Source organism: Stigmatopora argus, chromosome 2, assembly GCF_051989625.1.
Source record: "Stigmatopora argus isolate UIUO_Sarg chromosome 2, RoL_Sarg_1.0, whole genome shotgun sequence".
NCBI lineage: Eukaryota > Metazoa > Chordata > Actinopteri > Syngnathiformes > Syngnathidae > Stigmatopora > Stigmatopora argus.
The window spans coordinates 3,393,737-3,421,662 of record NC_135388.1 but is presented as its reverse complement, the minus strand read 5'-3'; the positions used below and the strand labels follow the sequence as shown (position 1 = coordinate 3,421,662).

Below are 27,926 nucleotides of genomic sequence, written 5' to 3'. Positions count from 1 at the left end.
TCACGGAACACCGCGTTTTGATCGCTCGCAACTTCTCGGCCTCCGGTTAAGCCGGCGAACAACTTACGCAACCCTGTGAGTCGACTGCCCACTTAATATCGTCTCCTTCCCCCCCACAGAGAGTGTCTGTGCTGGAGTTGCCTTCGGATTGCTTGCATGCGGCCCACGAGTGCGGCGAGGGCGTCGAGACCGAGACGACGGGCTGCCCCAGAGCTAACACGCTAGGAAACTCAGTTGGGAACGGTTCTAGCGCCACCTGTGGATGTGACGGTAACGAAGACGACGGGAACGTGGCTGCAAACTCCGTTGGGAACGGTAATAGCGCCACCTGTGGATGTGACAGCAACGAAGACGACGGGAGCGTGGCTGCAAACTCCGTTGGGAACGGTAATAGCGCCACCTGTGGATGTGACGGTAACGAAGACGACGGGAACGTGGCTGGAAACTCAGTTGGGAACGGTAATAGCGCCACCTGTGGATGTGACGGTAACGAAGACGACGGCAACGTGGCTGCAAACTCCGTTGGGAACGGTAATAGCGCCACCTGTGGATGTGACGGCAACGAAGACGACGGGAGCGTGGCTGGAGCACATGTTGGGGAGCCGGGCTTCATCCCCCCTGAGGATTGGGTGTGTCTTGATTCTAAAAGCGTAGAGGGACAAGAAGAGCCTGACGTTGCACAGAACTTGGGTTTGCGGGAACGGCGAGAAGGGGAGAGCCCTCCTCCCGTGGAAAACCTAACACCAGCTGGGTGGAGCGAGCAGGAAACTGATAGAGAAGAAGGACAGGAGGTCGCAGAGGGACACGGCTTATCTGGGAAGGAAGTCAACGGAATATCTCAGAGCGCCGAGCGGGAGGAGGATAGCGGCGGAGAGTTAGTCATGGGCCAGTCACCGTCGTCCGACGCCCCCGTGCCAGAGTCTCGCCAAGACGGCGAGGGATCGGGTGGCGACTCGGACCTCTCCGACGGACCCTCCTTAAACGAGCAGGAAGCGGAGAACGAGACTTTAGCGAAAGAGGACCTCCCGGGTCCGGCGGGGAGCGATGGCGTCATCCCGGAATCAGATGTTCCGCCGGGCGGAGAGGGGGAACCTCCGCCAGATGTAAACAGCGCAGAACAAAACCAGGAAACAGCTGGGCGGGATCACGAGGCGGAGCGGCAGCAAGAACCCGATCGGGAGACGACTCGTTCCGAGCTGAACGTGACGGAGGATGTTGACGTAGACGTTTTAGCCGGGCAGGAAACTCCAGAGAAAACGGAGAGCTCGCTCGAGCACGAATTCCACGCGGACCCCGACCCGGGGGCAGCCCACGGCCTCTCCAGCGACGACGACGTCAGCTTCCAGTCGGTCGGAAGCTGCGTCACGGACGTATTCCACCCTAGCGAGGAAACCATCCCATTGGAGGAGCTCATGGAGGGAGATCATGTCGACCAAGCGGACGACACGACGGCCAACCGAAGCGGCACGTGTTCGCCAACTTCGGTGGAGCCTTCGTCCGCTCTCGAGGAAACCGCTGCCGATTTTGAGGAGGCCGGCATCCAGGAGGAGCCCTCGCAAGGAACCAATCAGATCGAAGGTCCAGAACTTTTGGAGAGTAACTTGTCACCAGGACGAGAGGCCTCCACGGAAACGGTAGAAGATGAAAATTCCAACAAAGACGACCAGAGTGAAGGTATGCATTTTTCATTTATCTGTTATTTGTTTATGGCTTCTTCTATTCATATGTACGTGCTTGAGTATAACTGACATCACAAAATGGCTGCGCCTGTAAGGTGCCATTACTTTTCATTGACTTTTTCAGCTTAAACATGATTTTATCCTTTTGTAAGATGTCTAGGAAATTCACCATTGCATACTTGTACTGCAAACGAATGAATGTCATTTATATTAGTTTGGTTTTGCGCTTCACTGTTTTTCCATATCTTTGTTATTGATACAGTAATCCCTCAAATATCATTGTTAATGTAGACCAAGGGTGTCAGACTCGGGTTGGTTCGCGGGCCGCATTAACGTTAAAAAATGGTTTAAAAAAATTGCAATTATTGATTTAAAAGGGGGAAAATCAGGAAATATAATGTACATCTATATGTATCATTTTAATTTGATCCTAAAACAGAAGTCGGCACTCATGATTTACTTTGCCGGGCCACACAAAATGATGAGGCGGGCCAGATTTGGCCCCCGGGCCGCCACTTTGACACCGGTGATGCAGACCAAACATGGCCGCGACAATTGAAAAATCGCTAAGTAGGGTCACCCCTATTATAATTTTAGTTTTTTTTTAATTTGTTTAGTACGAAGAGTGGCTTATGCTTACCAGTTTCAGCTTGGATTTTCACATTTTTATGAACTTTTAAAAAATCAAAAATAATTAGTAGTTAAAAATCACGAAGATTATGAAGTCGACTGTACCACTCAATACTAGGCAATGAAGTATTCAACTTTGCCTACAAATTCAGGTTACGCTGTAAGAATGCAACTCGGCAGTAAACCTGCATATTTTTACTTTGGAGGATTCCCATGCTGTGCTCCTCCTCCACTCCTGATTACCGCTTGTTTTATCTGAGCATACATCACCCCTGGACAAAAAAAGCCACTCAAAAAAGCCACCAAAGTACAAGTCATGATAAAACATACCTTTTGAGTCATGGCCACACAGCGATTGATGAATATAGCAAAGGGAGGGAAAAAAATGTGTTGAAAATGAAGACATAGATCACGGCAAGAAAATTATTTTTGCCCCAAGCTGCTTCAACTCCTTTGTGTCTTCTTCGTGTGTGCGAGAGTGTGAGCACAGCGAGGATAAAGATGTCTCACTTCACTTGTTATTGATTCCCGCACACTGCACACATCTTGTAGCGAGTGGTGTCAAAGGTGCGGCCGGTGGGCCGGGAGTGGCCCGCTAGGGGGTCCGATCCGGCCCGCGAGGTTGTTCTGCCTGACCGGCACTTTGTATAGATCATTCATACTTTAAGTACGGAATTAAATGCTATCAGTTTTTTTCGATAATGGCGGCCCAAAACCAGGTGTTTATGTCTCGTGTCATCAAGTGCGCTTTGCTCAATTCCCATTCGCAATCATATTCGTTCATTCGCCGTCAAAACAGCGCCCTCAATGACAGCCAATTAGTTAATTTGCGGCCTGCGGGTAATCATTTTTGGCCCGGCCTGATACCCGAAGCAAACCCAAAATGTCATATTTAATTTTATTTTATTGGGAGGAAGAGTGGTGATTTATGATAACAGATTAAAGCCTGTCTTTTGTGACGAAATTGAAGTTAAATAAGCCTGTAGAAACATTGTCATTTTTTGTATGATCATATACCGTATTTTAGGGCGCAGTCTCATTTGCGGGTATATTTTCTGTTTTTTGTCAATGCATTGGGCACTTCTTCGCAAAAGGCGCTAGCATGACACTAGGCTAGCGTATGTTATGCTGGCCGCTAGCGTATGTTATGCTAGCCGCTAGTGCAGGGGTAGGGAACCTGTGGCTCTTTTGATGGGTGCGTATGGCTCGGAGCTAAAATATGGAAACCGGTGGTGAGAGAGCCTAGTCCTGAACGCACCAATACGAACGTCACGTCGGTACTGTGGCATTGATTTTTTTTCATTAGTCTTATGCATCCATTGTGTCATTGATATTCATTGATTAGCAACAGCGTAACAATGTTATCAAAATAATCCAGATACTTTTTGTACTTTAAAAGTGGTAAAATGACCAAAAAAAATACATTTTCATGTATTTTGACTTTTAAATTGTGGGTATGGCTCTCAAGGAATTACATTTGAAAATAGGAATTGTTTATGGCTCTCTCTTTCAAAAAGGTTCCCGACCCCTGTGCTAGTGTATGTTATGCTATCTGCTAGTGTATGTTATGCTATCTGCTAGTGTATGTTTTGGTCCTAAAATAAACTGGTCCGCCACAAAGGAGATCGAGTTGGCATTAATGTGGCCCGCTGGTCTAACGTGTGTGTGTGTGTGTTTGTGTGTTTTCCAGAGGTGCAGGTGATCATGTCGGAACATGCCGGAACCTCCTGTGCCGCTGAGGAATTAGATGAGACTGATCCTTCTGTGGTAAGTCATCAGGATGGAGCTGTTCCATTTTATTATTATTATGGTTATTATGCCTGGTTCTATTGTGCTAAGTAGTATGACGGTGGGAAAGTTTGATAAAGGTATAAGACACTAAATCTTTTTTTTTCACATCAAAGTCAATATATTCATTGATCTGTGCCCCAAAAGATTATGGTTGTCGTAATTGTCAACAGAATATGAGAAAACAAGGTTAGTCATTTTAAGAGCTGCAGTTCAAATCTGTTTTCAACAACAAAAAACTATATTTTATTAAAAAACAGGCCAACCCGAAGCATGACAATGTGAGAATTTAGATGTACCAAAAACTTCCTCTAATATCTGAAAATATCAGATAAAATGAGAATTTCCTCATCGCATCTCTCAAACCTTTGTTTTCACCCTCATTAATATTTATTTGTACACATTTACTCCCTGACATCAAATGTTGTTCTCCAGTCAAAATACATGTCAATTTTCTCATAAATATTTATTAGTACACATTTACTCCCTGACATCAAATGTTGTACTCCAGTCAAAATGTCTTCCTTAATACCAATTTCCACCTTCCCATTTGATTATTTAATGAGCACCATCTTGTGGCATCCGAAAACGCTGGCAAATGACCCAATGCTGACGTTCCCAAGATAAAATGTCAAATGGCTAAAAAACACGTGGCTGGACGACCTGGAAATTTGCTTACACACACTTAGAGGTGCCAGCGACAGATTTGCACCCCCACCCCACCCCCGGCCATATTTTCCTTTTGACTCATGCATCCATTTTGGATTCTTTGCTTTTTAAGGCAGAATTCAACCCGGTCAAAACAAGGCAACAGGATCCCCCCCCTCCACCAAAACCCCATCCCACCCCACCCTCCGCTTTAGTTTATTTATGCACGAGCACATGGAGCCCATCTTCTCCCTAAAAATGTTGCTGACTGTCAGATTCCTCGCCGGCCGAAAAGCCCGAGCGGCTTTCCGCATATTCCAGCCTTGTGGTTTCACATTCACGTTTTTTTTAGCCTCTGAAAAATCCAGATGTTTCCACTCCAAGATAGTAAGATGCACTCGCCAGCAGAGGGCAGTGTTGCCCTTGTAAGCCCTTTTCTTCCATACACTACGTTGTTTAAATGTACCGTATGGTATTTTCAACGAGGCGGCTTGGGTGGTTAGCGTGTCGGCCTCACAGTTCTCGGGTCCTGGGTTCAAATCCAGGTCGGTCCCCGGGCCTGCGTGGGTTTTCTCCAGGTACTCCGGTTTCCTCCCACATTCCTAAAACATGCGTGGTAGGCTGATAGGACACTCTAAATTGCCCCTAACTATGAGCGATTGGTTGTTTGTCTCCTCGTGCCCTGCGATTGGCTGGCTCGATGTCAGCTGGGATAGGCTCCAGCACCCCCCGCGACCCTAGTGAAAATAATCAGAAAATGAATGAAACAAAATGTTTTCAACCAGGCCCCACACAGGGAGTGTTGCCTGAACTGCATGATCTGGCAACCAAGGTGTGACAAGCAACCCTGCCGCCCCTCCCCATTCCCTGCTCATTGTGACAGAATTATCGCCAGATCAACGCAGCCAAAGATGGCTGAGAAAAAATTGAGGGCAGGACATGTAGTCACGCTAACATGACCAGATCATCTCCGTCGTGATTTATTATACAGAAAGGTGTTGCCGGAGCAACAATCGAAATCGCAGTTGTCGTGCGCCGGGTGGAAAAAATACGCAAATGGCGGCGAGCAACAACATCTCATGAAACTTAAACGAGCGCGAGCATATCGAACCGCTACATAAAATAAACAAGCGTGAAAATCATTGTGGCAATTAAAATGCCGAAGGGCCGGCAGTGGCAGCTGTTAATGCCGTTGTTTTTCCTCATTGTCTCTCACCTCCCTATTGGCTGATTAAAACGCCATTCTGGCAGATCAGGACCTTCAAATGTGATCATTTAACCTATTTTTATTTTAATCCCGTAATTTCTATTTGGACACAGTCATTTAGCGATACGATTTATGATACAATAATCATTAACTCAAAACTTATTGATACCGAATTTTTCAGACTATAAGTCGCACTAGCCAAAAATTGCAAAATGAAAGGGAAATCATATAAGCTGTATAACTGCAGTTTAAGTGTAATTATTGGGGCATATTTATTTGAGAAAACCAAAAAAATGACATGTCATCTTGAAAGGCATTTAAATACTAATTAAAAAAAATAACAGACACAACAACAGTCTGAATATAGTAATTTTTTACAAAGGATTTTTTTAAGAAATGAATTTTAAAAAATTTTGGTAAGCCCTTCGCATTTGCTTTTGTAAGTTACAGACAAACTGTACTGTCATTAATGTATATAAAAAATGAATAGTGTTCAAAGTGTCTCTTTTCAAATTTGACTTTGAAAAAGAGGGGGTCGTCTTATATTCAGGCAAATACGGTACTTAGACTGATGTTAAGAAGGTGCTTGTAATTTTTAAAAAATCGCTCATTATTGTTCGATTTCCCAAAACGGTGATATTGGTGAGGTGCTTATAAAAGAGTCTGTCAAGCCGACAAAAATCTTTCAAGAGCTCCTCGAGAAAGTGCAAATGCCAATCGATTGGTGAGAAGAAGGAGGAGAGTCGAGCATTTCCTGGAAAAAAGCTGCATTTAAGAGACAATAACGGTAAAATAGGAGTCTGGCGCTACAGGTCATTTTCACGCTCCGAGTCCCCTCGGCGAAATATGTGACAGCAGGCTTGCAAATGAGGCCACGAAGCTTTCATAAATGCTCCAAAAGCGCTGAATACATTACATCCACTTCCAATGACGCGATTTTGTATTCCGCAATGACAGTCGAGGTTTGACAGTATATCAAAAATGCCGCCGTGTCGTGATAGTTCTTATCCAAAGAAGGTTATCGATATGCTCACCATTAAAAAGGAAACAACAGGTTGCTAGCAAAATAAGGTATGGATGACGACCATAGACATCAGAACCGTTTGAGTTTTAAATTTTTATTTAAATGCCTTTCAACATGACATGTCAGTTCTTTGTTTTTGGTTTTCTCAAATAAAGTTGCCCCAATAATTAGACTTAGACTGCAGTTATATGACTTAAATGATTTTCCATTTCATTTTGCAATTTTTTCCATAATTTTTGAGCTAATCGTTATTGTATCATTAGTTGTATACACACGTTTTTGCTACGCTTTGGGAAATCGAACTGTAATGAGTGATTTTTATTTTATTTTTTTAATTATAAGCACCTTCTTAACATCAGTCTAAGTACCGTATTGACCCGAATATAAGACGACTCCCTCTTTTTCAAGAGTCAAATTTGAAAAAAAGACACTGAACACTTCACTTTTTATACACACAATAATGACACTAAATCTGAAACAAATGATTATAAACAATATATTTGAGAGAAAAAGCACGTCATTTTGCCTCATTCAAATCATGTAAATATCCATCACATTTAAATAGGCTTCTGTTTTTTTTAAAATATATATTAACCAATCTACTTTAATAACACATTAAAATTGCAATAACTGCATCAATTCGAGCTCCGCACCTAATTGAGACATTTTTGTAATCTTATACTTGCACTAAAACTCCATGTTGACTACTTATTTTATTTATTTATTTATTAATTATTTATGTGTGGACTTCATGGTGAAGCTTTAAATTTAATGATACCTTTATGTTGTCATTAAAGGCATTTAATTAAATTAACCATTAAAGTGTTCAGCATTCGCTTTAAAGGTACCTGGCGCCATCTAGTGTTGTGAATGGGTAGACCCCGATTTTAAGACAACCCATGCAAAAAAACGTCGTCTTATATTCGAGCCCATACGATATGAATACGGTTTTAACGACGGGTGCCACCTGACGTGACCTCATCTCGTCACGGGCCCTTTGTCAGGAACCACACAAAAAAAGGCATTTGGCTTCATTCCGCCGCAATTGTTGTCCCGCTCGCAATTCTTGTCAGATCTTCGGGGATTACAGTTGTGACCGACCCACAAGCCGATTGATTCCAAAGAAAAGAAACGCTGTAAAGTTAATCCCCCGCCATCCCGCTGTTTGATGACAGATCCGCCGCGACCACTACTTTCTTCCCTCAAGGATATGTGCGTGACTCTCGGCGGAGGCGGAGCAGAGCCGCCGGTAATCTTCCGAACGCTTGGCAGCCACTCGCCCGTGTCGCCCCGCGGTGGTAATAACCGGAGAAATATGGCGTTTCCAGTCCCTCATGCAATGATTACAGTGGATGCGCTAAGCTAAAGACGTGTCTGGAAACAGTTTTTGGTAGGGTCAAAGTTGCATGTTTTCAAATCGTACAAATCAGGGTTACAATCAGGTTTTTAAATCCAGTTTTTAGCGTTAGGGTTTCCAACAATGATTAGATTTCTGAACTTTGCTTCAGTTTTTTGGGGATTTTTTTTAAGCGTTATACTCGAATAAATACGGTAGGTTAGAATATACGCATTGTACGCAAAGTGTAGCAAAGTCCCGATGCAATACAATTTTTTTTGGATCGGATTTAGTCCTAAAATCGGATCCGATCTCTTTTCAGTACCATTGTGCTTTTCCGACTGTTGGAAATCAAAGACGTAAGCAAATATTCTGCTGATTGGTAGAAATTAACGATAGTAAAAAGCATCGTGTAATATTTCTAAACAGACAATTTCTAGGGGCCTCACTTTAATACAATAAATACTATCGTTTCTGTATTGGTTGCATTATTTTTCCTGGTCGATAAATAGAGGCATCGGATTGTTATCGGATCGTCATCAGCAAAATATATCTTTAAAAAAACGGAAAATATTTTTAAATAAGGGTGAGGTCACAATATTTAATTGAGAGCTCCAGAACCTGTACTTTGATAATCCTGTAATAATGTTCAAGTATCAACATGACCCAGCCTTTAATTATTTTAATAGTGGAAGTGAAAGGAACAACTACTACATATATTGTCATATATTCATTCATTCATTTTCTGAACCCTTTTATCCTCACTAGGGTCGTGGGGGTGCTGGAGCCTATCCCAGCTGACTTTGAGCCAGAGGTGGGGGATACCCTGAAGGAGACAAACAACCATTCACACTCAACAATCATACCTAGGGGCAATTTAGAGTGTCCAATCAACCTACCATGCATGTTTTTGGAATGTGGGAGAAAACCGGAGTACCCGGAGAAAACCCACACAAGCCCGGGGAGGCCCTATTTTCATATATCTTCCTTTAAAACGGATGCGATAGAGCCACTACTTACAAGAGTCCTATTAGGGGATTTTTTTTAACCATACTTCTCTCGATTTGGGAAAAAACGGGTAGGACACCCTCTGCCACCGCGAGCCACTCCTCCGGGATCCTCCTTCAGGTTCCACCCCCAACGACTTGGGGTTGTCAACCCTCTCCCGTTGGCCCAATTGTGTCGACCGAAAAACACAATGGGCAAAGTGTCATCTGTCATACAGTATACGAGCGAGTGTTATGGCCAAGCCGAGGAGACAGAGGGGGACATTCATCCAGCCGGGGAAGTGGGGGGTGGGCGCAAGTCAGCCAGAGGCCGGACTCAAGTTTTTGGAAGGGAAAGAGGAGGAGGAGGAGGGCGCAGAGGCTCCTGCCTCCAACTAGTCCAGATGTGAAGCTCGGTCGATTGCCTTCCTTTTCTTTCCCTCCGTTCCCTTTTGGATGTATTTTTCATTTTTTGGGGAAAGAAGAAAAAAAAACGATGTACGAACGCTACAAACGGAGATACAGCTTCTCTGGCAAGGGTGAAAAGGCCCTCAACGTGGTTTTGATCAAGGTAAGAAGTCCTGGAAATGTGCTTCAAAAGAGTCGGATTCAAACCTAAGGACAGTTTTATCCGGGAAAGAGTTTTTTTTTAACTTGAGGAACTCTGAAACTTTGCCTAAAGTCGTAATTAACGGGTGTCCAGTGAAGATGCTGCGAGGGAATCGTTGACTAACATCTCACCACAAGTTGGGGTGGTTTGTTGATATTGTATTCGCGATCGTTTTGGTACCTCGGCGGTGTTGTTTGTGTAGGCTAGCCTGCCGTTAGCATGTGACTAATCCCTCGGAGGTGTTGTTACATGTTAGAAGTCAGGATTTCGAACTGTATGTTGTCAATCGTGTTGTTTAGATTTGCTTTTCAAGCTAGTTGTGGTTGCAAATTAGCGTGTCCAGACAAATTCTGTCTTTTTGCAGAATTGTTTAAAATGAGGGTTGGCAACCTGTTAGATTTTAAAACTGGGACTTAAAGCCAACGCTCATTTTATACGAGTTACAAACTGTTGTTATGGTTTCTAACTTGAGCTAAGTTTATTTGGGATTCCAAAAAAAGAACTGGGAATGAAAGTCTAAGCGGTTTAATGTTTTGAAGCTAGCGTTTGAAACTGAATCGGACCTTAAAGTTTTGCCATATAAAGCTGCTGCATGTATACAATCTTTTTGTTTTTTTTCTCCCCCACTCTGCCTCACTTTTTCCCCCCAGCTCGAGCGTCACGCGTCTGTTTGTGCGTGCGCGCACCCTCCATGATTATTGTCGGCGTCGCTGGGCCGTGACTTCCTGCTCAATAACCACGCCGCTCCTCCTTTCCATTCGAAGGGCCGGCCGGCCGGCCACATCGGTGTAATGTGGCGTGATTGCAGATGATTGGAACATTGATTGCGTGTTTGCCCTTCATCTCATCTTCACCTTCTTCTTGACACAGACGACATATTGACCATTTGCTGGGGCCACAGAAATCGCTTTCTAGGTTGTCAGGTTTCCAGTTCAGGATTAGTTTGACCGTATTTTCTTGCATATTAGCCACCTCCGCGTATAAGCCGTACTTTTAAAAATTGCCTTTAAATGGTTGAATTTTACGATTTCTCGCGTATAAGCCACCCCCGATTCACAATTTTCACCTCCATATTCATGGTTTTTATAGGGACTACAAATGTGTTACTTTGAAGCACGTGTCAAAGTGGCAGCCCGGGGGCCAAATCTGGCCCCCCGCATCATTTTGTGTGGCCCAGGAAAGTAAATCATGAGTGCCGACTTTCAGTTTTAGGATCAAATTAAAATGAAGAGTATAGATGTATATTAAATTTCCTGATTTTTCCCCTTTTAAATGAATAATTGTAATTTTTTTATCATTTTTTTCTGTGTTTTTAGTTCAACAATCATTTTGTAAAACCTAAAAATATATTTAAAAAAGCTGAAATAAACATTGTTTTAGATCTATAAAAAATGAATATTCAGGGCTTTTAATCCAGTTCTTTTAATCCATTTATAAAAAAAACAATCAAAATATTATTTAAAAAAATCAGACACAGGCTTGTCATCATCATTGACTAGACAAAAGCCTAATTGTCATCATACCCAGCTGCGTATGACGAAATTGGTAAATTATCTAAAATGGTCCGGCCCACATGAAATCGAGTTGACGTTAGCGGCCCACAAACCAACCCGAGTCTGACACCCTTGCTTTGAAGGGAATATCATCGCACGTGGTATTTCTGAGATACTTTAAATAGATTGCTGGATTGCCAGGTTTTATCTGTTTATCTTTTCTCTACGTATTTTGAAATATCAGCCGCATTGTCTTACGTAATAGCGTTTCGTCTTTGTCGCCTTGCAGTTTCGTGCACGTCCAGTCTAATTTGTGCGCATATAAGCCGTACCCTCGTTTCAGTCATCATTTTTTGAGTGACAAATACAACGTATATGCCAGAAAATACGGTCAGCCTTAAAGCAAAGCCAAATGTGTAGCATTAAAGAAAAACCATCGAGCCATGACTTTACCTCCAACCATCGTAAACATAGCATAGAAAGGGACATCCACATCAGCGTGCGTTCCAATTAGCGCTAATGTATGGAGTTGACAGTTAGCCGCACCGCTAAACATCATGATTAGCAGGATGATGATGTGTTTTATGGGCACCAGGACAGCAAGAAGTGAAAAAGCTGGCTGCAGTCAAGTCATTTGGCCCCGAGCCACAACCCGCTGCTATTTCCAGACGGGAGGAAGACGTTAGCAACATCACCACCGCTTCGGGTTTTTCTTCCCACGCAGACATTTCTCTTTCTCCGTTTTTTGAATTTCGCCTGTTTTCTCTCTATCATGTTCGTCTTTGGGGTCTCCAACCCGTTTCTTTTTTGTTTTCGACCCCTAACATGAGGTAGCATCAACAGCTAGTTTAGAAAGTGACTGAAGTGAAGAGGAAGCTAGCTTTCCCATATGTTGAGAGCAATTATGCCTTCACAATCACAAACGATGCCATAGTTGCGCTTTGAAACTTGATCTCCGACTTGAAACCCGACCATTTCGTTAACTCTTGCTTTAACCCCTGACCCGGTTAGACAAACAAATGTATCGGAATAGTGGAAGGAAAACCCTTCTTTTATTCCCAGTTTCGTCGTGTTTGTATATTTTTGAAGCGATGCATTATTATTCGCTGCAATTTGTAATCCCTTGGTGCTGTAAATATGTTTTCAATCGGATCTGTTAGCTTTAAGAGAAGAAGAAGAACTGGACAAACCGGTGGTCACGTCACCCCCAGCTTTCATGTTTTTCTTCCGTGTTGACCAAGTCTGTGTATTTGGTGTGTCCATCTATAGGTCGCTTCACCGCCATACAACCAAACCATATTTTCATTTTTGTTCATTCATTTTTCATTCATTCATTTTTTTCAACCACTTTATCCTTAGACGGATCGTGGGGGTGCTGGAGCTGACTTAGGGCTAGAGACGGGCGGGGACACCCTGAATCGGTGGCCTCACAATCATACCTAGGGGCAATTTAGAGTGTCCAATCAGCCTACCACGCATGTTTTTGGAATGTGGGAGGAAACCGGAGTACCCAGACAAAACCCACACAAACCCGGGGAGGCCCTGGGGAGAACATGAAACCGGAGTTCCCATAGAAAACCCACACAGACTTGCAAACTCCACACAGGTGGACTGACCTGGATTCGAACCCGTGATCCCAAAGCTGTGAAGCAGACACGCGGTTCGGCCTAATTTTTGTTCAAGTTTTTAATCAAGTGAAACGCAACCGTCTAAAAAAATGAGTAGATTCACACATTTGGACCTTTTAATAAAGAGCGATTACAATTTAGCATTGGTGTTAAATTACACCCCCACCCGTACAATTGTCAACTGAATGTTTTTGAAGGTGAATTTTTTATTTATTTTTAAGAATGCATTTTTGATAACAGCCTACAAGGCAATCCGGGTTTCAAATACTTCCAGGGATTCATTTTCTGAGATGGATGGCCCCTTGCCCCTTTGGAGAAAAACTCGGGGGTGAGGGAATCTCTACCTTGTTTGCTCACTGGCCCACCGGACGTCGGGCCTGGGTGCTAACTGGCTGCGGTTCTCGACAGAAAATTCCGCAGACAAATGTTGACCCAGCCATTCAGATTTAGGAGTAGCATTGGAAGTTTAAGATTGATTTACCCCCCGGTCAAATTAAAAAATTAATGGCCTCAAAAGTTATGGCCCGTTTTCATGGTGAGCTTCCTTTGGGATTCAGACCCGTTCACCTTGTAAAAGCCACGGTAAAACCTAATTGGCTCCTCTTGGAATTGTTTTCATCCCAGTAACCAATTGCCTTTCGGGGAGTCTTAAAATGCCTCAAATTCAACAATCCTTACTTCCTGAATTCAAATTTCCAAACTACTCGCAGTTCATATTTAATATTCACTTGTATAAGTTAGTTTTCGAATTGCTACAGATGTCCAAATCAAGTGGGCGGGACAAAAGTCCCCAAAACAAAACCACAACCAGTCTCAACAGTAAACAGCATTTATGGTCCTATTGAGTAACGGTTAGCGCGTCGGCATCACAGTTCTGAGACAGAGTGTTCGATACCAGGTTCGAACCTTCCTGTGTGGAGTTTGCAGGTTCTCCCTGGGCTTGCGTGGGTTTTCTTTGGGTACTCTAGTTTCCTCCCACATCCCTAAAAGCATGGAAGCAACGATAATTGTATGCTAAATTGCCCGAGTGTGAGTGTAAATGGTTGTTCATCTCATTGTGCCTTGCAATTGGCTGATTCAGGGTGTCCCCCACCTGGTGCTCATAGTTGGCTGGGATAGGCTTCAGCACCCCTGCGACCCTTGTAAGGACAGTGCGACATAGATTGAGACAGAGCTCCGACTGCAGTCGGTTCTTGTGATGGTGCCTTTGTGTGGGCAAATATTAACTTTGTGCTCTTTTGCTTTTCCGGGTCACCAGCAGATGTGATAAAACCCCCGAACTGAGTTGAATTGCTGAGCACACATATTTGTCCACTGTAAAAAGTGACAACCTTTGATGCCATGTCATCTCGACCTCAAATACAAGCACCATATGACACATTTGACAAATTAAATCACCCTTCCCATAATAATCATGATTATTTGGAGCAATTGTGATTACTGAGCAGGATTATTTTTAATTACTTTCAGCTTTTCCACACACCATATTTGAAATGGAGCTTGCCTTTTCATTTTAGCTCTATTTTCCCCCCAAAAATGGCTCTTTTCTTTCCATTAGATTAGATTAGATAACTTTATTCATCCCATATTCGGGAAATTTCATTGTAACAGTAGCAAGAGGGTGAGGAAGCAGACACAGAAAAGACATTTTAGACATAAATAAGTTAATAAATAAATAATAAATAAAAATAATTTTATAAATTGAAAATAACTATATAAATAAATTACTATATAAATAAATGAATGAATAATTACATAGATACATTAATTAATTAATAATTACATAAATAAATTAATAAATAAAAAATAAGAAAATAACTATATAAATAAATAAGCATGTTGCTGAAATATATATATACATATTTATAAAAATATATTTTATATATATAAATATATATATATAAATATAAATGTGTGTGTGTGTGTGTGTGTGTATATATATATATATATATATATATATATATATATATATATATATATATATATATATATATATATATATTTATATATATATATATATATATATATATATATATATATATATATATATATATATATATTACGTTAACTGGAAATGATCTCTTAGCCATCTGATTTTTAGGAATTGTCTTATTTTGGCACTCTAGCACTCTAACATTAATCTTGATCCAGGACTGCTGGAACACAGTGTACTTTCCACTCCAAATCCCAGTCTGCATTGGTGCGGACACACTGTCCTTTCAATTGGAAATCAGACTTGGTGTTAACTTCCTTTGTCGCCCCGCCATTTTGTGTCTGTAAATACTTTTGTCCTGCTAATCTCAGATGTTTGTTCCCGCTCACTGGGCGGCGTTTGGAAACTGCACACAACTGCATGCGATGTTTGCACATGCATCTGTTTGTGTGTTGGTTTGGATCCGCTATAAGCGCACGAGTACGCAAGGTCATTTGCTATAGGAGCTTACTTCTCGAGTATCTTGCGCCTCACATGGGAGTCATTCGCCAAGGCTCACACTTGGGGTCTTGTTCTTTTGTCCTGGCTCTCGGCTCAATCAATGACTGCCCTGTCTCAGTCTATTTTTTGACTTTGACATGACATCACCGTTAAGCAATGTGGCCTGCAAACCTACTTTCTCTTGGCATGCGGATGTAGTTGTGTACAAATAAGATCATGTGCAAAAGGAATATCGAACATATGGAATGTGCCTGAATGAAATTATTACTAATTACTCATCCATGGTGCTCAAACTAGAAATAATAAGAAACCATGTACAGTAGTACCTCGAGATACGAGCTTAATGTGTTGCGGGACTGAGCTCGTATGTCGATTTACTCTTAACTCAAATGAACGTTTCCCATAGGAATGAACTAAAAACAAATGAATTGGTTCCAACCCTCTGAAAAAACACCAAAAACAGGATATTGGATTGGAAAAACATTTTTATTTGTTCTAATTCGCCATCTATTAACAAAGTAACCAATAACCAGTGGTTTAATAGTACTGAAATGTGTTTAATAGGACTAAAATTAGACGGATTTCGCAGAGGGGAGAGAGAGAGAGAGACTTTTTGCACGGCAACGTGCTCGTAACATAACATAAACAAATTTAAATTAACTTGGATTACGATGCAGACACTCAAAAAGTTTAATCTAACCTTGCACTAAACTTAATTCTAATTTTGTTTTAAATTTTGAAACCTTTCTTCTGGCTCTATTTGCCCCGCCTCCACCCTGACTTTCAGATGTAACCTATGGAGGGTTGTTTGCTTTTGTCTTCCCTTCAAAATATTCCCAAAATGATGCACACAAATGTCCTCACAATAGGATAAAAATGCACGACCACTTGCCAACGAGAAGTAGTATATACTCCTCTCGTATTAGCGATCGCTCCGCCATTCGCACTGACTAACGAGAAAAAAAACACTGAAGAAATGCAACGCTCCGCCCAGTGCTCGCAGAGACATTACACGAGGGAGTTGCGACCAGAAAGACAGTAGCCATGATGTTATTACGAGCAGCCTCTCGCGCCCGCTATCTGCTCATATATCAAAATTTGTCTCATATCTCAAGCTAAATATTTGCCCGAAATTTTATATTGTATCTAAAGTATCTAAAACTGCTCGTATGTCGGGGTATTACTGTAAAATCTAAACAAAATATTATGTATGACTACATCACAGATTAAAAAAACAAACACCACCCTTAGTTGAAAGTAGTTGACACCGTAAGGCTTTAAATGATGTAGTGTTCCTTTTGAAAGTCCATCATAGTATTTTAAAGGCTTCTGTGATGCAAAGCTGGCTCCCTCCCGACAACCGCATTAACAAAGATTCTACCAAGTGAAACCTAACTCCTCCTGCAAACTATGATGCCTCTTTATGCCATCTGCAAAGATCTCGGGGTCTCCATTTTGGGAGGGGTACGTGGCTGATTACACTTACTCTTAGCGACAACCTGCTGTAACACACACACCCACATACACACAAATACCCACAGGGCCGCCGTATCGCTGTCACGACGGCGGAAAAAGCCGATTCCCCTCCGCCACTTCCTGACCAGCACATCGCTGCGTCTCGCCGGCTGACGAGTGTCACATGTTACTGAAGCTGATTCAACGTCTTCCTGTTTCTTCTGTCCCGCTAGATTCACCGCGACGCCGAGCCGACCCTGCCGCCGCCCCGCGATGCTCAACACTTAGGTAAGACTCATTTTTATGTTGTTTTTTTAGGTGATTCCAATGACTTTTTGCTGACTTTTGGGGCTTGATTTCCTGTAAGACCGACATGTGTCATTCGCTATACTCTAAACACCCTAACCGCCTCTTAAAGACCTTTATTTTCTCATGCACACTCATTTCTCTTGAATTCGAGCCCAAGTAATACAAATAAAATCATTTCTTTTCAAACATCAGGTCATTTTTTTTTACTGTGAATGCAGTTAAATCAAGTTTTATTAAGACGTGTTGTGAACTGCAAAAAATGCATGCCTCACATTTTTTTTATAGCCTTCTATTATTATTAGGTTCATTCCTAAATACTCCAATCTAGGTTAAATAAAAATCTAACTCCCAAACTGAACAACATTTCTCCCTTGAAATTCTAACTACTTCCACTCTACAGGTGCGTACGTTGTATTATAGGCTAAGGGTGTTAGACTCGGGTTGGTTTGCGGGCCGCTTTAACGTCAACTCGATTTCATGTGGGCCGGACCATTTTAGATATAATATTTAGAATTTTTTAATTTTTATAAATGGATTAAAAGAACTGAATTAAAAGCCCTGAATACTCAGTTTTTATAGATCTAAAACAATGTTTATTTGATTTTTAAAAATATATATTTAGAGATTTTACAAAATGATTTTTGAACTAAAAACACAAAAAATGGAATAAAAAATTACAATTATTGATTTAAAAGGGGGAAAATCAGGAAATTTAATATACATCTATACCAGGATTGTCAAACCCAGTTTAGTTGGCGGGCCACATTCATGGTGACTAGATCTCATGTGGGCCGAACCATTTTAGATATAATATTTAGATTTTTTTAAAATAAATGGATTAATAGAACTGGATTAAAAGCCCTGAATATTCAATTTTTTATAGATCTAAAACAATGTTTATTTTAGCTTTTTTTATATATATATTTTTAGATTTTACAAAATGATTTTTGAACTAAAAACACAGAAAAAAAAGATTAAAAAATGACAGTTATTGATTTAAAAGGGGGAAAATCAGGAAATGTAACATACATCTATACTCTTCATTTTAATTTGATCCTAAAACAGAAAGTCGGCACTCATGATTTACTTTCCCGGGCCATACAAAATGATGCGGCGGGCCAGATTTGGCCCCCGGGCCGCCACTTTGACACGTGACATAGGCTAAGGGTGCTAATGTTTAGCAAGAAATTAAGGTAGTCACACTTCCTGTCCCTTTACTATAGATATCCACGTGGAAACAAAGTACTTCACTTTACCACACCGAAACTATCAAGTGCAGTACATAGAGCTTTCAAATACCTCAAATCTTCTGTACTATACTACGTCAATCTTAACCGAACTATTTAATACGCATTTTGTATCAAAACTACTAAAATGACAAAAAAATGTTTTTTTTTGCCCAGCATCTTGCATGAAAAAAAAAAGTTGAACTTAACACGAAGATTGATTTCAAAACGCAACGTCATGTTCTAAATAGCTGTCGACGTGATGCTAACTCGTTAGCGTCTTTCGCGCTCTCCGTGGTCAAGTGTGCCCAGACGTTATCGACCGTAGCGCTTTTATTTATTTATTTATTTTAACACTGTCGTTATTAAATATCAGCGCAGACCTCCGAACAGCCCAGTCTGAACTTTCCACACCTTTTCTGGATGGTTCAGGAGGAGTTGCTAATAAATCAGCTCCAGGCGCTTCTAATTAGCCGCCCCGCCATTGACTTATCCATCGTGTTTGCTTGTTAGCGTGCCCGCACGGCCCCGAAGCTCCCGGCGAGTCACGTCTTAACGATAGTGGATTTTTTATTTATTTTTTTCTTAAGGTCGAACGGTGGTTAAGTTCAGGGTTGGGACCTTCATTTAAAAGCCGCAAGCCTTTTACTTCTTCACCTATCCATTCATTATAGTTTTCCTTTACTTTTGAGGGTCAACGACCACGGCGGAGCAGCCAGGGGTCTCCTGGTTTATTTGCCAGTTAATCAGTGAAAACCAACAGGAATTTGGATAAAACATTACAGTGGTACCTCGAGATACGAGCTTAATTCGTTCCGGGACCGAGCTCGTATGTCGAATTACTTGTGATTAAAACGAACGTTTTCCATAGAAATGAACTGAAAACAAATAAATTGGTTCCAACCCTCTGAAAAAACACCAAGCACAGGATATTGGATTGGAAAAACATTTTTATTTGTTCTAATTCGCCATCTATTAACTAATTAACAAATAACTAGTGGTTTAATATTACTAAATTTGAGTGTGATATCGTTCCACCACTACGAAATTTGAATCATATATAGTGGACTCACTCATATGTACTCTGGAAATGAAGTCTGGTCATTATAAATAGAATTATTATTATTTTAAAGTTATTGCTTCAGGTACTGTATTTTCACACCCATTAAAACACACCATGTGATAGGGCGCAGTCTCATTTGCGGGTATATTTTCTGTTTTTTGTCAGTACATTGGACGCCTCGTCCAATATATAAAACCAGTCACTCAAGTGGACAGAGCATATATAAATAATACAAAAATTGAGTTTAGTGCACAGACAAAACGCACCAACCCATTGGGCGCATCGACCATTTTTTATAGAAAATGTTATACTTTTAAGTGCGCCCTATAGGTGTGGAAATACGGTAATCGGAACTGCTTTGGCCTTTCACCCCTTTTTTTAACACAATATGAATACTCGGTGGGTACTTAATTGATTTGAGTCCTTTTATTGTCATTATACAAGTATAATGCAATTTAAAGCTTCACCACCAAGTCCATCAATAACAACAACTAAATAATCAATAAATAAAAATGATAAATAATCAATAAATAAGCTGTCAACAACAAATATGCAGGGAAGTGCACAAATATCAACAAACAAACACAAATTAACAGATAAATAATCAATAAATAATTAGATTACATAACTTTAATCATCCCGTATTTCACTGTCACCTTAGCAAGAGGGTGAGAATACAGACACAGCAAAATACATTTTAGACATAAATAAATAGGTAATAAATACGTTAATAAATAAATAAGCGTGTTGATGAAATATATGTATGTATATATATATACATATATATATATATATATATATATATATATATATATATATATATATATATATATATATATATATATATAATCATTTAACAAGTAATAAATAACTAAGTAGTCAACATAATAGTCCCTCTATAGCCATAAGATTGTGGTTGAATCTGGAAAATCAAAACAGCCTAGTTGTCATAGAATGTTTTGGTCCGATTTTCTGGTCAGGAAACCAAATTTTGTCTGTCATGAAGAAACACTTGAGTTTGCCAACGGGGGATCAAAATGTGCATATGAAAGAGAATAGAATTTGTGCGTGATAGGAAGACCTGATCGCTGCTTTATCTCCTCCGTTATTTTTCGCCACAATCATTTTTTTGGGAAGCGAACAATTTGTCGGGATCACATCACCCCTGTTCTTCTCACCTTTCTTCCGCAACATGCATTTTCTTTCCTGATGATGTCAAAGCCCTCCCGAGTTCTGAAAGCAAATGTCGTTTAAGGCGATCCACGACACCCCAAGTACACCTTGAATACAAACCCGCCTCCCCCACCAGACTGACTAGCTTCTACCGACGTGCCTTGAAACATAAACGTTTGTACGTGCTGTTCGGTTGACCTCTAGTCGAGGATGCAGAAAAAAAAACTGAAAAGACATCATTTATAAAGCCTTCATTAACACTTGAAGGCCTAATCCTCAATTATTGCTACAATTTTGCCACAGCTTTACTCACAAATGAACTCATTTAATAATGTAACACAATGTTTTGAAGCAGCGCTCGGCCAAAACATGGACTTTTGACTTTGAAGGAAGTATTTGACTTTAGCTCTTTCATTCTTTGTCAATGGGATGTCCCCATTTGTCTCATCTAAGACCCCACGGTGTAAAACACAAACACGAGGCGACCTTATACTTCCTCTCAAGAGTGAAAAATATTCTGTGGGAGGACAAAGAATAACTTCCCCCTCGCCGTAATGATGCAAAATGAAAACATGATGTCATTCATTTTAGCCTGCACGTCGGCTAAAGAAAGCTCGAGGCTCTTGTGGCTTCTTCCTCTTTCTTTATTTCCTTAAATGAGCAAGTACTGCTGTTCTTAAATTTTTGGGGGGCGTTTGCCGTTGACGTAGCCACCCAGACGAAGAACGCAGCATGCCGTCATTGGTTGGTTTAACAACGGCAGTTGTTACATTGGATAATTGACAACTGAAGAAGCTGACTTTGACAATGATGGGCTTCAACTTCAGGGCGTTTCACTTTGATTTAGTTCTTGGATGAAGTTGAACCGCGGGATGCAAATGAGCAGCAGTAGTTGCTCTCCTTCACACTTGTGTTTTTATCAAAAACAGTGCGCCATTGAACTAAATTTGACACCTCGCATTTTAACAACTTGTTTTTCCCATGGCGTGACAGACCTGCTTAAAGTAAAGGAATTGTTGTCAGTAACGTCCTCTATTCTCAAACCTGCCTACTTTTGACTATTTACACTGCGGTTTTTTGTCTTTTCAGGGACTTCACGATCAGCGACGTTGCCCGCCTTGTCCAGCAGGAGGGTCAGCAGTTGCTCCTCAACCACCCACAGAGACTCGGGCAGCGATATCGAGAGCTTGCTGAGCGCAGAGGTGGGATATGGACACTTATGTTTGCTTACTGTCGTGTCGTCCGAGTTCAAATTCATCCCAAAGTGGACCACTTTTGATTGCAAAAAGAAATTCGAAAAACATTGGACTCGACTGAATTCAATTGAATTGAATGCTTTTATGATCATTTTACAAGTATAATGGAATTTAAAGCTTTCACCATAAAGTGAACTAATAACAACAATATGCAACGGCAACTAAATAATCAATAAATAAGTAAAACAGTAATCCCTCGATTATCGCGGCTTCACTACATCGCAGATTTTTTCTGGGGGAAATGTTTTTGTTACATTTTTTTTGTAAGTTCATTAAAATGTTAAAATTCACGCTGAAATTCGCAAGTGGAAGCCACTCTCCTGTCCTCCGCTTGCTACTAGAAATCAGCACTGAAGTAAAAAACAAAGATATATATATATATACATATTTAGTTCATAAAAATGTGAAAATCCATGCTGAAATTTGCAAACGGAAGCCACTCCCCTGTAATAATATATTTTTATTTATTTTTTTAAATAGGGGTGACCCAACTTGGCGGTTTTTCGTTTATTGCGGCCATGTCTGGTCTACATTAACCCCGATAATCGAGGGATTACTGTAAATAAGTGGTCAACATAATAAGTAGTCACAACATAAATAAGTGGGTAAGTGCACAAATAACATGAATAAACCAACTGATAAATAATCAATAAATAATTAATTCACAATCAATAAATCACTAATAAATAAGTACTAGTCAACATAATAAATAAGTAGTAGTCAGCATAGATAAGTAGTCAACATTGAATAAGTGGTGACCTAAATAAGTAGGTACAAAGTGACTAAAGTGGATAGCAGTAAGTCTTGATTAGGTTCTCCTATTTGATTATGTCGACAGCTCTTGGGAAGAAACTGTCCGAACGCTAACCCCTTTGTCTTGGCTGTTATGTTCCTGTCGCACCTGCCAGAATGCAGCAGGTTGAAGAGGTGGAAGCCGGGATGCAAAAAATAAATAAAAAATCCTTTCAGGGCAGTCTGTAGCCCCAACAAAACACACAAAGTGTTGCCCTGGCAACCACGTAAGACGTGAATTAGCGACCCGGTGTGCGCACAACTCGGCAAGACACGTGCGCCCGGTTGCGCTAGGCCGGGATAACCATGTCCTAAAGTGGGATTTGAGTCCCTACTTAAGGTAGTGTCGGTGGAAGTCACGTGACTGGCCTGGAAAAAAAACTCCCGCGGTCGGTCACATGACCTCACTGACTTCCCAGAGGAAGTGAGGCGAGGCGAGGCGAGGCTGGCACAAAGCCCATCTTTCACTCCCGACAGAAGCCTCTCTGTCAGCGGCTTCTTGCGCCGCAGCTGGCGGGACAATAGGCCACAGTTAGAGATCACGCCTTCAAACGAACTCTTAATTGACTGTATTTATACGTGTGTGCCAAGTTCCGTGCCCAATTCCCACTAAATAAGAGGTAGCCGTTCCTCTAAGAGTCCTATTCCTTCGCAGAGGCGACCTGGGATGACTTCATAGTTAGAAGACGTTGGAAAATGTGCAGTTCTCGGGGAAAAATGCTTGACAAATGGGAAGATACAAAAGTGTTCTAGACCAAGGGTGTCGGACTCGGGTTGGTTCGCCGGCCGCTTTAACGTCAACTTGATTTCAGGTGGGCCGGACCATTTTAGATATAATTAGATTTTTTTATATAAATGGATTAAAAGCCCTGAATATTCAGTTTTTTAATAGATCTAAAACCATGTTTATCTGAGCTTTTTTTAAATATATTTTTAGATTTTACAAAATGATTTTTGAACTAAAAACACAGAAAAAATGGATTAAAAAATTACAATTATTGATATAAAAGAGGGAAAATCAGGAAATGTAATATACATCTATACTCTTCATTTTAATTTGATCCTAAAACAGAAAGTCAGCACTCATGATTTACTTTCCCGGGCCACACAAAATGATGTGGCGGGCCAGATTTGGCCCACGGGCCGCCACTGTGACACAGGTTGTCTAGACTATCTATTAATAAGAATCCGTTGAAATCATGATGAATCATAAAATTAATTTTGAAAGATTTTCTTACGGAGAATTTTTTTCAATGAATGAAAATGTTCAAGTGAAAATTTGCCTTAAATGATACATGCCGTATTTCTGCGAGGGGAAATTAAATAGTCATTTGCTTTATGTTATCGTTTGACAATGTGCAATATTTTTGGAATTTACCTTGCCAGGATGTGACATTTTATATTTTTATATTACTTATTAGTTTTTTTTTTACTGGGAAGACGCACTTTGTGGAGTAGCACCACCCATTTTGTTATACGCAGCTGTGTATGATGATAATAAAGGCTTTTGATTTGAAAGGATCAAATATTATCCAACAAAAGAATACACGAAAATTGAGATAATGAAAATTCATTTAAAGTCAAGGACAGAATTGGGATAAAAAAAATGTGGCAATCAAAAAAATCTTGCAAAAATGGATGAGGAAATAAAAAAAATGGTTTCAAAAGAATTAGAATGGAAAAATATCTAAAATAATCTCAATTGAATTGATTAAAATACACACAAATATTTTTGGAAATAGTCAAAAATCTACCAGTCATCCTCATTCTCCTGTCAACCGCAAAATAAAAAAAATAAAAAACTTCTATTGATATTTCCCCTTCCTCTCGACCGTTCCAGAATGACGAGCGAGTAACTTGCGGCGGCGGCGACAGCACCAGCGAGGTGTCCATCTCCTGTTCCTCTACGGACGACACCGCTAGCGTGGGGCTTTCCAGCTCCAGTCCCGAGGGCAGCCAGGGTCTGGGCAGCAGCGGCTGGAGCCCGGAGGAGGGCGCCCTCCGGGAGGCCGCCCTCACCGCCGGGGGAGCGGCTGGCGTCGGCGCCGGGGACGCCGAGGAGGAGGCCAAGGACAGGGTGACGGAGGTTCCGCGACGCTCCTCTCTGGCCCGGCGCGGCCTGCGCTCCATCTCGCCTCTTCGCCGACACAGCTGGGGACCCGGAAAAAACCATGGAGGAGGCCCTGCAATGAACCAAAGGAGGTAAACCACTTTTAATACTTAAAACTATAAGATATTGACATGAAGAACAAATAGCAGTTGTTTCAAAGTTGGGTTGTTTTATTCTCGTTTATACTTGTGATCGACCGATAGACATTATTTGTTGTTAGAGGAGGCTGGTTACTGATATTTGGAGACAATATGAATAAAAAAAATAGTAAAGCAAGCACTGAACTTCATCAAATTGGATTGAATTGAATATAATGTTTTTATAGTCATTATGCAAGTATAATGAGATTTAATACTTCACCGCCAAGTGCACAAATTACGACAACAGACGAATACATCATCAATAAATAAGTTGGCAACATAGTAAATAGACATATATATATGTAAATATATGTATGTATATATGTGTGTGTGTGTGTAAATATATGTGGATATATATATACACATGTATATACACATATATATATATATATATATATATATATATATATATATATATATATATATATATATACACATATATATTTATATATATATACATTAATATATATACATATATTTACATATATGTATACATAGAGTAATCCCTCGTTTATTGCGGTTAATGTAGAGCAGATATGGGCAGATATATATATTCTTCAGTGCTGAGCGGAAGACAGGGAAGTGGCTTCCGCTTGCGAGTTAAAGTATGGATTTTCACATTTTTATGAACTTAAAAAAACAATTTAGTTAAAAAAAAATCCCAGAGAAAAAGATTTGACATGTAGTGAAGCCGCGATATTCGAGGGATTACTGTACATATATATACACATAGTAAGTCAGCCGCTGTTATTTGAGCATTGAACCCGCTTGCTGATTTCTGTGGTTGGCGACAGCTGCGTAGCCATTTGTCTTGAAGCCACCGCCAGTGTGACTGTCACACACTCAGCTCAACTTGCGTGTCACTCGACAATCGCAGACTTCTTGATCGTTCTTATATCTTCAAACGGAAGTCATGACTGTCAAAGAATTTATACACGGAGCTTCCAGAGGAGCATACAAATGAAAAACGAGCTGGTGCAGGAGAAATGCAATCCAAATTTCAGGAATAAATAGATGTTGGGAAAAAAAATCTGCCACAAAAAGGTGAAAAATGCCGAAAAAAAGTGTAGCTCATGTTTAATGTAGCACGCCAAATTGTTGATGCTCACGAGCTAGTTCTTGTAGTATCACTTTGTGTGTATTTACTCTGATATGCACAAAATTGGTATGGTTATTTAATCAGGTTTTATGGTTATTAGCTATTTGCAGATAATTGGGATTGTAACAGGAACAAAAAGTACGCTCAAAGATGTCCGATCTACTTTGGGGGGTTGCTATCATAACTTTGGACACATTAAGTCAATACTTTGTGTGCGTTAATTTAAAATTTGTTGCATTTGAAAGGTCAGAAATGGTCGACAAAATGGTATTTTCGGGGGAAGGGCAGAGGAGAAAATGAACAGAAAAATATACTGGTACGAGAAAATAGATTTTCTCTGTCTCATCTATCACCTTCCAGCCTCAATGGGAAACTGACCATTCACAGGAGAAGGTATATCTCAATATATTGATTCCTTTGTGTGACTAGTTGGCGTTTAGAGCCTTTTTATAGAGCAATAGCACCCCTCTCTTGTTTATATATATATTTTTTTTCTGCAAACAACTGCTCTATTGTTGCTCCTTCGCCACAGGCAGCTGTTCTGGTGAGAAATGTGTTTTACGCCACATGGAATGCTTAAGTAGCACACCCGTGTTTTGTAGCGGATGCCGCTAAAAACAAACAGAAATGCACACCCATAGAATGTCAAGCGTTTGCGGTCGGAGGCTCGTCTTTTGCAGCAAATGCGTTTCTTAAACTGTCACAGATTAGAGAAAAGAACAGACGTCTGCGTGATTGAGCTCTTCATTAATATGAAAACGGACTTTATGACCTTACGTCAAGGGTGTCAAATGGTTGGTTCGCGGGCTGCGTTAACGTCAACTTGATTTCATGTGGGCCGGACCATTTTAGATCTATTTAGATTTTTTTCTCTAAATGGATTAAAAGAACTGGATTAAAAGACCTGAATATTCAGTTTTTTTATAGATCTAAAACAATGTTTATTTTAGCTTTTTAAAAATATATATTTTTAGGTTTTACAAAATGATTTTTGAAATAAAAACACAGGAAAAAAATGATTAAAAAATGACTATTGATTTAAAAGAGGGAAAATCAGGAAATTTAATATCCATCTATACTCTTTATTTTAATTTGATTGTAAAAGAGAAGTCGGCACTCATGATTTACTGTCTCGGGCCGCACAAAATGATGCGGCGGGCCACATTTGGCCCCAGGGCCGCCACTTTGACACATGTGATCTAAGTCAAGGGTGTTTTTTTAATAAATGAATTAAAATAATTTGATTAAAAGCCCTGAATATTCAGTTTTTTATAGATCTAAAACAATGTTTATTTTAGCTTTTTAAAAAATATATTTTTAGATTTTTTAAACTAAAAACAGAAAAAAATGATTAAAAAATGACAATTATTGATTTAAAAGGGGAAAAATCAGGAAATTTAATATACATCTATACTCTTCATTTTAATTTGATCCTAAAACAGAAAGTCGGCACTCATGATTGACTTTCTCGGGCCGCACAAAATGATGCGGCGGGCCAGATTTGGCCCCCGGGCCGCCACTTTGACACATGTGCCTTACAGGGTCATAAAATAAATCCAAATAAGTCCTAAGCAATTAGCGCCTGGGCGCTACATCCACCTGTGGTTCGAAAATATGAAGATAGTTCTTTTTTTTTTTCGGTCTTCCCAGAAGCAACACAAAATTATAGTAGTTTTATTTTATTCCTTGCAGGTTCAGGACCAAATTATGCCGTCAAATTTGATGTGTCCTCACGGGCATGTGACCTTCTGGACTCGTACCTGAAATTGAATCATTTTTGCGGATAAATTGTGTGGGTTTTTTTGCCGTACGTTGATGGCGGAATTTCTCATCCCGTCAT

At 40.5% G+C, this 27,926-nt stretch overlaps 1 protein-coding gene across 8 annotated transcripts in view; it reads left to right on the top strand.

The window, feature by feature from the left end:
* LOC144089059 (uncharacterized) overlaps positions 1–27,926 on the top strand; it is a 90,915-nt gene that overhangs the window by 24,004 nt on the left and 38,985 nt on the right. For all 8 annotated transcript variants that reach the window (XM_077619943.1, XM_077619889.1, XM_077619900.1 and 5 more), the window contains exons 8-12: positions 120–1,674; positions 4,000–4,076; positions 17,152–17,206; positions 21,779–21,891; positions 24,578–24,939. In XM_077619943.1, the coding sequence (XP_077476069.1) occupies positions 120–1,674; positions 4,000–4,076; positions 17,152–17,206; positions 21,779–21,891; positions 24,578–24,939 (2,162 nt within the window). The remainder of the gene's footprint in view (positions 1–119; positions 1,675–3,999; positions 4,077–17,151; positions 17,207–21,778; positions 21,892–24,577; positions 24,940–27,926) is intronic.